General features: G+C 40.7%; 1 protein-coding gene across 1 annotated transcript; it reads left to right on the forward strand.

Moving 5' to 3' along the window:
* Positions 1–721: 721 nt before the first annotated feature.
* Positions 722–11,144, forward strand: LOC128662207 (UPF0561 protein C2orf68 homolog; the record flags this gene model as incomplete). The annotated part of the gene is made up of 3 exons (XM_053716027.1): positions 722–842; positions 2,276–2,421; positions 10,496–11,144. Coding segments are annotated over 3 exons (390 nt in total), but the record flags the coding sequence as incomplete, so codon positions are not given.
* Positions 11,145–11,656: the final 512 nt, after the last annotated feature.

Raw genomic sequence — 11,656 nt, forward strand, 5'->3', positions numbered from 1 at the left:
GTATGGGCACCACCTGCCCTGTGGATTTCTACAGCTTCACACTTTCACTGATGCTATCTGATTAGATTGGAAATTAGATCCAATGCAACAGTAATGTAAACAGTGAACATGCTAGCAGCAACTCAAGCTCACTGCTATAGGAATCCATAGGGCAGTTGGTGAGATTGCTACACTACCCACCTGTCAAAGCAAGAAAAAATCATTTAGCACAGAGGAGACCTGGGTGTTCTTAGAACAGTAAAAAACAATGTACATGTTTAAAACAAATATAGCATTATGCAAGCTGTATTGTTAATGATTCCTATAGATTCATTATTTAACATTTTTATAAAAAAAATATATATATATATATGTAATCAAAGCCTACAATCACTTATACAGAAGAGACAGAAGTAGAGTGCTGAGCCTGGCTACCTAGTGATTCTGTGGCAGCCAGGTAGCATGACAGGTGGTTGAGCCAGCTCACACTGCAAAGTATATAGGAGTTGCATTGGAAGTGAGGACGGGTTTGAATGCTGCTCCTGTCTCATGGAAAATATTTTTGCTTAGGTACAGTGGATTCCTGCATTACTATAGTATATATGCTTCATGTAACATGTTAGAAATAAGAGAAAGCCTGCTGTCACCTTTATGGATATAGTCCACTGATTGTAGGCTTCGTGGCTACAGTGCAACTGATAAGGTTCATTTAGATAGGCCTTTTATTTAATACTTTCTTATTTACAGGGATGACTATGATCGAGAAGTGAAAGAAGCAAAAGAGAAACAGAAGAAAAGATACACAGTAGGAGCACCTCGTCCTAAGAAGCCTGACTTGCAGGTTTATCATCCAAGATGGAAAGGTAACACTTCTATCGTGCTCATTATACTGTAGGGGCGTGCCACAGTGGGCAGAAGGGGTAATGAGAGTATAAGCATACAGATGTGGCCAAAAGTATTGGTACCTTTCCATTTTTTAGGAAAACACACTTTTTTTTTTTTCTAAACTAAGTAAAATAAAAAAAGTATTTGGTATCTACCATTCTTTATTTCAAATGTAATAGAACAGAAACTTCACATATTACTTTAAACCGTAAAACAAATGAGAACGGCACAGACAACAATTTTGGTACTCTTAACCTAATATTTAGTAGCACAGCCTTTGGAGACAATAACTGCAGCCAAGCGCTTTCCGTAGCACTGACTGGAATTTTGGCCCACTCTTCTTGAGCAAACTGCTCCGGTTCTCTCAGGTTTGCTAGGTGCCCAACTGCAAATTTCAGCTCTTTGATGGGATTTAGATCTAGATTCATAGAAGTTCACTTAGTAACGTTACAATGTTTTCTTCTCATCCATTTTTTTTGGTGCTTTTTAAGGTATCTTTGGGTCATTATCCTGCTGGAGGACCCATGGCGTGCGACTGAGACACAGCTTTCTGACAATAGGCAGTACATTTTGCTGCAGACTGCCTTGATAGTCTTCTGATTTCATTGTACCTTTCACAGATTCTAGACATACGGTGCCAGATGCAGCAAAGCAACCCCAAAACACCACTGAGCCTCCTACATTTTTCATGGTAGAGATGGTGATCTTTTATTTGAAAATTCCTATTTTCCTTCTGTAAACATGGAGTTGTTTGCCAAAAAGCACTACTTTTTGTTTCATCTGTTCAAAATACATCCTCCCAGGACTGTGGCTTTTCAACATGCATTTTGGCAAAATCCAGTCAGCTTTTTTGTGTTTCTCTATTAAAATGCAACAGAACCAATATTTTCGGTCACGTCTGTATGTGGTTTCTATCTCACTTGAGTACATTAGGCATTCCAGCATGCATAGGAATAATGCACTGACCATTTTAAAATGGCAAAATACATTTATAGCTGCTGTTTAACCCCTGCAAACGCTATGGAAGATATACATTTGCTCCATATTAACTGATGAAATATAAAATAGTATAGATATGTTTGATCTGTTTTATTTCTGTTACTGTGGATACTGACTGACTAACTAATCAATATCTTGTTGCATGGTTGATTTCTTAAAGTCGGCAAAGGTGGCTGTCATATACTTTTTATAGAATGTTATGATCCAGAAGAACTATTCTAGCAGAAGCAGGTTCTGGAAATGTGTTTAGCACTGGATATAACTATTGCATAGAAACTGAAGAGATTAAATTGGATATAATAAGCACGCAAGTATTGAGGAACATGCATTTACATTTTTCAGGAATTGTAAGGATATTGTTACATTTCATACACTAAGAACTAACAATCTGATATCCTTGCTTTCACCCTAGGAAAGTCACAGGAGGCTGCTGATCTAGGGTATGATGGCTCTAACAATAGTGGCTCTAGCACAGAACCAGACCAGTATGGCACTGAGCTATTTTGTCTGGAGTTTGAAGCAGATGGAGGAGAAATAACATCTATTATTGTTTATGAGGTATTTATGATTCAGCTCTTCTTGACACGGTGCGAAAAGTCTGCTTTATAATTCAGTATTTTCTAGCTCTATTCAGTTTTTGCTACTGCTGGAGGGCTGTTGAGATTGATTCTTCTTCATTCAGATGTTTCCCACTGAAATGAATGACCAGTTAGAAGTGACAAAAACATGTAGCTTCAAGTCACTAGCTGTTTCTCCTGCTCAGGAGCTGCAACCAGGCCATAAGCTATGGGTTTAACCCTTTTGCAGCAGTAAAAAAAAAAAAGGAAATTTATTCTTACTTGATAAATTTTTCTTTTACAATACGATGAGTCTATGGATTTCATTCTTACTTATGGGATATCGCCTCCTGGTCAGCAGGAGGAGGCAAAGAGCACCACAGCAGCGCTGCATAGATAGCTCCTCCCTTCCCTTCCAACCCAGTCATTCGACCGAAGTTAGAAGAGAAAGGAAAATCCAAGGAGCAGAGGTGACTGAAGTTTAACAAAAATAAAGACCTGTCTCATAAAAACAGGGTGGGCCGTGGACTCATCGTATCGTAAAAGAAACAAATTTATCAGGTAAGAATACATTTCCTTTTCTTTTACAAGATACGATGAGTCCACGGATTTCATCCTTACTTGTGGGATAATACCAAAGCTATAGTACACGGATGAAACGGGAGGGACAAGAAAGGGAACCTAAACGGAAGGCACCACTGCTCGAAGAACTTTCCTCCCAAAAACAGCCTTGGACGAAGCAAAAGTATCAAATTTTGAAAAAGTGTGAAGCGAAGACCAAGTCCGCAGCTTTGCAAATCTGTTCCACAGAAGCATAATGTTTAAATGCCGATTAAGAAGCCACAGCCCTAGTTGAATGAGCCGTAATACGTTCAGGAGGCTGCTGTCCAGCAGTCTCATAAGCAATACGAATGATACTCCTCAGACAAAAAGAAAGAGGTAGCTGTAGCTTTCTGACCCCCTACGCTTCCCAGAAAAAACAACAAACAGGGAAGAAGGTAGACGAAACTCCTTAGTTGCCTGTAAGTAAAACTTTAAGGCACTGACCACGTCCAAATTATGTAACAGTCGCTCCTTCTTAGAAGAAGGGTTAGGACACAAGGAAGGAACAACAATTTCCTGATTAATATTTTTATATGAAACGACCTTCGGAAGAAAAACAGGTTTGGTACGCAACACTACCTTATCTGCATGGAAAATAAGATGAGGTGAATCACACTGTAATGCCGAAAGCTCAGAAACTCTGCAAGCAGAAGAAATAGCAACCAAAAATAAAACTTTCCAAGATAATAACTTAATATCTATGGAATGCATAGGTTCATAACGGAACCCCTTGAAGAACATTAAGAACTAAATTCAAACCTCCAAGGAGGAGCAAATGGTCTAAACACAGTCTGATTCTAGTCAAGCCTGACAAAAAGACTGAACATCAGCCAGACGCTTGTGTAGCAAAATAGACATAGCAGAAATCTGTCCCTTTAAGGAACTTGCTGACAATCCAATCCTTCTTGGAGAAAAGACAAAATCCTGGGAATCCTAACCCTACTCCATGAGTAGCCCTTGGATGCACACCAATAAAGATATTTACGCCATATCTTATGGTAAATTTTTGTAGTAACAGGCTTACGTGCCTGAATTAAGGTATCAATGATCGAATCGGAGAACCCTCACTTAGATAAAATGAAGCGTTCAATCTCCAAGCAGTCAGCTGTAGAGAAATTAGATTCGGATGATGGAAGGGTCCCTGAACGAGAAGGTCCTGCCTCAATGGAAGCTTCCATGGTGGCAGAGATGACATGTCCACCAGATCGGCATACCAAGTCCTGCGAGGCCATGCAGGAGCGATGAGAATCACTGAAGCCCTCTCCTGTTTGACTCGAGCAATCACCCGTGGAAGGAGAACAAATGGGGGGGAACACGTAAGCTAAGGCATCTATCAGTTCGGCCTGAGGATCCCTGGACCTGGATCCGTATCTCGGGAGCTTGGCATTCTGACGAGACGCCATGAGATCCAGCTCCGGCCTGCCCCATTTGAGAATCAGGCTGGCAAATACTTCCGGATGGAGTTCCCATTCTCCCGGATGAAACGTCTGTCTGCTCAAGAAATCCGCCTCCCAATTGTCCACTCCTGAATGTGGATTGCTGAGAGATAAGAGTGAGTCTCCACCCACCCACCCCAATTATCCTGGTTACTTCTGTCATCGCTAAGGAACTCCTTGTTCCTTCCCTGATGATTGATGTAAGGCTACAGTCGTGATGTTGTCCGACTGGAATCTGATGAATTTGGTCGAAGCTAACTGAGGCCAAGCCAGAAGCGCATTGAATATTGCTCTCAGCTCCAGAATGTTGATGGGAAAGTAGAGACTCCGATCGAGTCCATACACCTTGAGCTTTCAAGGAATTTCCAGACTGCTCCCCATACTATCAGACCTGGCATCCGTTGTCACTATCTCCCATGAGAGTCTGCGGAAGCATGTCCCCCTGGGACAGAGATGATCAGCGACAAACACCACAGAAGAGAATCCCTTGTCTCCTGATCTAGATCTATTTGAGGAGACAAATTTGCATAATCTCCATTCCAATGACTGAGCATGTTCAGTTGTAGAGGTCTGAGATGAAAACGTGCAAACGGAATGATGTCCATTGCTGCCACCATTAAGCCAATTACCTCCATGCACTGAGCCACTGACGGCCGAGGATTGGACTGAAGGGATCGGCATGTGTTCAGAATCTTTAACTTTCTGACTTCCGTCAAAAAAATCTTCATGGAAAGAGAGTCGATTAGAGTTTTCCCAGGAAGGGAACCCTCGTCTGTGGAACTAGTGAACTTTTCTCGAGATTCACCTTCCCACCCATGAGTCCTTGGAAAGGACAGATCAATGTCTGTATGGGACGTTGCTAGCTGATAAGACGGCGCCTGGATCAAAATGTCGTCCAGATAAGGCACCACAGCAATTGCCCCCGACGGTCTTAAAAACCGCCAGCAGAGATCCCAGAACCTTTGTGAAAATTCTGTGGTGCCGGGGCCAGGCCGAAAGGAAGGGCCACGAACGAAAATGTTTGTCCAGGAAGGCAAACCTCAGGAACTTGTGATGATCCCTGTGTATAGGGATATGAAGATATGCATCTTTTAGAACCACGGTAGTCATATATTGACCCTTGTGGATCAATGGAAGAATGGTCCGAATAGTTTCCATCTTGAAGGATGGAACTCTGAGAAACTTGTTTAGACTTTTGAGATCTAAAATGGGTCAAAACGTTCCCTCTTTTTTTGGGAACCACAAAGAGATTTGAGTAAAACCCCTGTTCCTGAATTGGAACGGGCAGATTACTCCCATGGAGGGATAGATCTCCTACACAGCGTAAGAACGCCTCTCTTTTTATCTGGTCGACAGACAACCGTGAAAGAAGAAACCTTCCTCTGGGGAAGGAATTTTTGAATTCCAGCTGATACCCTTGAGACACGATTTCTAGTGTCCAGGGATCCTGAACGTCTCTGATCCAAGCCTGGAAAAAGAGAGAAAGTCTGCCCCTACTAGATCCAGTCCCGGATCGGGGGCCGCCCCTTCATAATGTCTTGGTAGCAGCAGCAGGGCTTCTTGGGTTGTTTACCCCTTGTTCCAAGCCTGGTTGGGGTCTCCAGGTGGACTTGGCTTCAGAAAAATTCCCTTCCTGTTTAGTGGAAGCGGAAGAGGGGATTACTTTGAAATTTTGAAAGGAAAGAAAATTACTCTGTCGTCCCCTTTGCTTAGCTGTTTTATCTTGAGGGAGGAGGTGACCCTTACCTCCCGTAATGTCAGAAATGATCTCCTTCAAGTCAGGCCCGAAAAGGGTCTTTCCCTTGAAAGGATTAGCCAAGAGCTTAGATTTAGAGGACACATCTGCAGACCAAGATTTTAGGCCATAGGGCTCTTCGTGCTAAGATGGAGAAATCCTGAATTCTTAGCCGCCAATTTGGTGATATGAAAAGAGGCATCCGTAATAAAAGATTAGCCAGCCTTAAGGGCCTTAATTCTATCCTGTATTTTCCTCTAAAGAAGTTTCAGTCCTAAGGGAACTCTTCTAGAGGCCGTCAAACCAAAAAGCAGCCGCAGGCCGTTCGGTTGCAAAAGGAACCCTTGATGAACATAAGAGTTTTTTTTTTTTTTTTTTGAAAAGACCCTCCAACTTCTTATCCATGGGGTCTTTGAAAGCACAACTGTCCTCAATAGGGATAGTCGTACGCTTAGCCAGGGTAGAGATAGCTCCCTCCACCTTAAGGATTGTCTGCCAAGAAACCCGCACGGTGTCAGCTATAGGGTACATTTCTTAAACATAGAAGAAGGGGAGAATGGGATCCCTGTCTTTCCTATTCCTAGCAATAATTTCCGAAATCATTTTAGGAACCGGAAAAACATCAGAAGAAAGGACCTCCAAGTATCTGTCCATCTTACTCATTTTCTCTGGAGGGACCACAATTGAGTCACAGTCCTCCAGAGTCACCAAAACCTCCCGTAGTAACAGACGGAGGTGTTCAAGCTTAAACCTGAAAGACATCACTTCCTGAATCAGACAGTTCCCCCTCAGACAGAGCCTCCATACCCCCCAATTCAGAGCCCTGGGAGGGTACATAGGAGAGTTGCCATCAAAGCATCAGAAGTCACAGGGACCACCTGGGCCTCTTTCCTACTGCGTTTATCTTGCAAAGCTGGTAACTTAGATAAAACTTCTGAGAGAGTGGATGACATAACTCCAGCCATATCCTGCAAAGTGAATGAAGCAGACGCAGGTTGAAGAACATGGCGTCGCTTGAGCGGGCATTAAAGGCTGTGACGCTTGGGGAGAAAGGTGCGGCATACCCTGAATCTCATCAGTCTGAGAACAATTCCTTAGATACATCTTTTATTAAAGAAAATTTGTTCTTTACACTGTAAGGCCCTATCAATAAATGAGGGACAAAGCGTAACCTGGGGGTTCCACAATGGCATCTAAAACACATAGGACATGTACTTTGTTCAGTGTCATCCATGATTAAAGAATATATAAATAGGCAGAGATAAAGCTGTTTTATATTTATTCCCTGCACGTGAGCCTTATAAAAAAATCTCACCAGTATTCCAGAGAAAAAATAAAACAGTCACTCTGCTGCGGCTCCTACCTGCCTCCATGTGTCTGAACTCCTCTAGAGCGGTGACCCTAAGATCGCTTGTAAGATATTACCACAGGAGACGCTTGCAACCGGAACTCAGTCGAGTAAGACACTGTGCGGCTAAGAGTGCGAACTCTAAGCCCCGCCCCTCGTCGGGCGGAAACATGCCACACAAACCTCAGGAAAAATAAAGTACAGTACCGCCCATGTACTGGAGGTTAGAAACACTTCCCCAACTCCAGCACTACCCCAGTGTCAGCCGTTCTATGATTATAATAAAGATAATAGAGTCAAGCCCATTATAACATAAGAACATACCCACATAATGTCCCCAGCGCTTCTAGGCTAAATTTTACATGCCAGAGTGTCTGGATAATAAGCAGTATGTCGGTTCTCATTCTTCTTATGCTAATAAGAACCTGCATACTGTCCATAAGAGCCCTTAGGCTACCAACAACAAAGATAGAGTACAGTCGGTTCTGAGATATGCTGCAGAGCCCCAGAGTAAAAGACTGCGCTTACCTCCATGCTGAGGAACAGCATGATATTCTCCCAGTGTCAAGAGGTACACTCTTCCTCCTGAGTCCTGTGAAGGCAGAAGGGTCTTAGTTAACATTCTCTAAGACCATACACAGAAGAGCAGCACAATTATGGGAGTCGCAGTGAAGCTAAAACTCCACTAAGTTCCCACAGCCAAAAAGGCTAGCACTCCAGAGGCTGCCCTATAGAAAAATAGTACACTTTGGCACCATTTAAAATAAAAAAACTCTTGATTGAAGAATCCAAACTAACACCTCACTTTACCTCTTCCTATCACTAACGCAGGCAAAGAGTGACTGGGTTGGGAGGGAAGGGGAGAGCTATTAATGCAGCTCTGCTGTGGAGCTCTTTGCCTCCTCCTGCTGACCAGAAGGCGATATCCCACAAGGATGAAATCCGTGGACTCGTATCTTGTAAAAGAAATGACATTTTATTCCTTTAAAAGGGATGTTAAACGCCTGGGGTACAACTACAGTAGCATAGTACTACTTGCCATGCTATTGTTTTTCATCTTGTACTTGCATCTCTCTTTTAAAGCCGTTCTCTTAACTTGTTACAGAACCCAGCTGGTAAAGCTCTGCATTTTAAACTGGGTGCCTCCATCACGCATATTGTTTCATCCTATGGCAGCACCCGGTGTGAAGATGCAGAGCTTCACTTACTGATAATTGTAAGGAGTTAAATAAGAGAACAACTTTGAAGACAGATGCAGGCACAGGATGAAATACAATAGCATTGTAAGTAGTATCTACTATTGTAGTTTAAAATTCCCTTGAAACACAAAGTAAGCAAGGGCACTAACGCACAAAATTAAATGCCATAAGGAATTAGAGAATGCTTTTGTTTTTTTTTATTAAAATGTCATTGTCTAGGGGACATGAAAGTGTGTATATGTGTGTATATATTTTATATATTTAAACCTCTGATGAAGCACATGCGCGAAACGCGTCAGGTGTCATTTGGGCTACTCACCTATCAACTTTGCTGAATAAACGTCATACCAAGCCTTGAGCCTCTTGTCTCTGTCTTCTCCTTTTTTTGGAATATATATATATATATATATATATATATATACATATACATATATTTTCATGTTTCAGGTAGAGCATGTGATTTTAAGAAACTTTTCAGTACTGTTCCCTCCAGAGAGGATAGAGTGCCTCCATCATACTTAAAAGTTTGATTTTCATGGTCTTTTTATGGTTCAAGTAGAACATGCAATTTTAAGAGGTTTTTCAAATTACATCTATTATCAAAAGTACTTTGTTCTCTTGGTATCTTTTGTTAAAAAGCATACCTAGGTAGGCCTAGTAACGGCAATGCATTACTGGTAGCTAGCTCTAACACATTAGATCTTTATTTGCAGTTTTATGTCCCTTTATAAAAATTGTGTTCAATCACTGTATAAAAAAAATAGAGACCAAGTTTCTGAATATTTATAATCAGGGTTGGAAAAATATCAGTATATTTAAAGGGACAATGAAATTTACAAATTAGTGCAGATATATATGATCAGGTGATTGTGAACCAAAAAATTCAGCTAGTGTAACTGTTCACATCCTGCCTCTTAAGAATGCATTTTAACAGGTTTTTCACCACTAGAGGGTGTTAGTTCATGTTTTTCATATAGATAACACTGTGCTCGTGCATGTGAAGTTACCTGGGAGCCATCACTGATTGGCTAAACTGCAAGTGTCAAAAGAACTGAAATAAGGGGCAGTCTGCAGAGGCTTAGATACAAGATAATCACAGAGGTAAAAAATATATAATATAACTGTGGGAATGGGTAAACAAGGGATTATCTATCTTTTAAAACCATAACAATTCTGGTGTAGACTGTCCCTTTAATCAGGCGGGGGGAGCTACTGGTAACATTACACCAACGTAGAGTAATCTGCTTAATATGTGAAATATTTCTCAGTTTACTTCTGTTATCAATTTTGTTTATTTCTTTGTTATCCTTTTCTTAAAGAATAATCCTAGGTGAGCTCAGAAAGTGTGCACGTGTCTATAGCCATCTGGCGGCAATGTTTGTAACATTATGTAAAACATGACTATAAAACAGTTGCAAACACTGCTGCCATAGACTGCTAAAAACACGTGCATCCTCCTTAGCTCCTCAGCCTACCTAGATTTTTACCCTTTAACAAAAGATACAAAAAGAACAAAGCAATTTTGCTAATTTAAGTAAAAAAAAAAAAAAAAAATTTTTATTAAATGCTCTATTTGAATCATGAATGTTTTGTCTTTACTGTCCCTTTAAATTGATATACATCTTTTTTGAACTTTTGTTTTGAGATTTACAAAAAAGAAAATCCACTATGTGTACAAAATAAAGAATATTGCATGAGGTAAAATAACAGTTGAGTAGTGGGAATCTTTAATTTTGTATTTATTTATCCTATAGGATGATGACGCAGAGCAGCTGGCCAAAAAAATATCGGTTCAGAACAATCTGGAAGTTAACATGAGAGAGGCCCTGAAAAAGCGAATCCAGGAGGAGATAACTAAACGAAAGGCGCCTCGCTGACGTTAATATTTAGATCAAGCAAGCTCGCTCTGAGTGAATTCTCAGTGGATTGGACGTAGCAGCATTCCGTGCTACCCTGGGTATGCCGGCGTTGATAGAAAGAGGAGGAAGATTGTGTTAAACAAGCACATGAAGGCTTGGAAGGAGACTTGCTGAATTTGCGCATCCTGACAACTTTACATGTGGATAGGCAGGAGACCAGATCTGTACAGTTTCCTTAGTTAGCGTTTTGTTGGCTCAGACAGGATTTCTTTCTATCCTTCCGTTAGTGGAATCAAAGACTAAATAAAAGGGAGGTTTCAGAGATGACCTGTAAAAGGTCTTTACTATGACACTTTAAGTAGTAATGTCACTGAAATATTTGTGATGACACAGTATTTAGAAGTTAACCAGTATCCTCTCAGAAGAAATAGCCTACTCATAAGTATGTTGGGTTTGGGAATATGGCGGTTTGGTATCTTGCTGTTCTCTAAACCACCACACACGGCACATTAAAGTCAATATTTATTTATTTATCATAAATCAATGCATTGTCTCCAGACAACATCAATGTTTTTAAAACATTTCAAAATTAATTCTGTTAGAAAAATATGAATTGTTTTGCAGTTCCAGGTCATGCTAATTGAAATTTATCTTGGCTGTAACTAATTAGGGACAGATATAAACAAGCTGCGACATGTTATCAACCAATCACTGTGCAGCATATAGCAGGGTCAGGGTTGCGAATTTCCATGGAATACACTTCAGGTTCTACTATATTATGAGGTAAATTACAGGAAAAGCAGGCTCAATAAATAATGCACGTGCATTACCAGTATTTATTTTATTTTTTTAAATTATCCTTAGTTAAACACTTGTTTTGAATTAAATGTTTAGTTTAAAGGGACATTAAACCCAACTTTTTTATTTCATGATTTAGATAAAGAATACAATTTTAAACAACTTTTCAATATACTGCTATTACTTCATTTGCTTCATTCTTCAGATATCCTTTGTTAAAGAAATAGCAATGCACAGGGTGAGCCAATCACACAAGGC

The sequence above is a fragment of the Bombina bombina genome, chromosome 6 (assembly GCF_027579735.1).
Source record: "Bombina bombina isolate aBomBom1 chromosome 6, aBomBom1.pri, whole genome shotgun sequence".
Taxonomy (NCBI): Eukaryota; Metazoa; Chordata; class Amphibia; order Anura; family Bombinatoridae; genus Bombina; species Bombina bombina.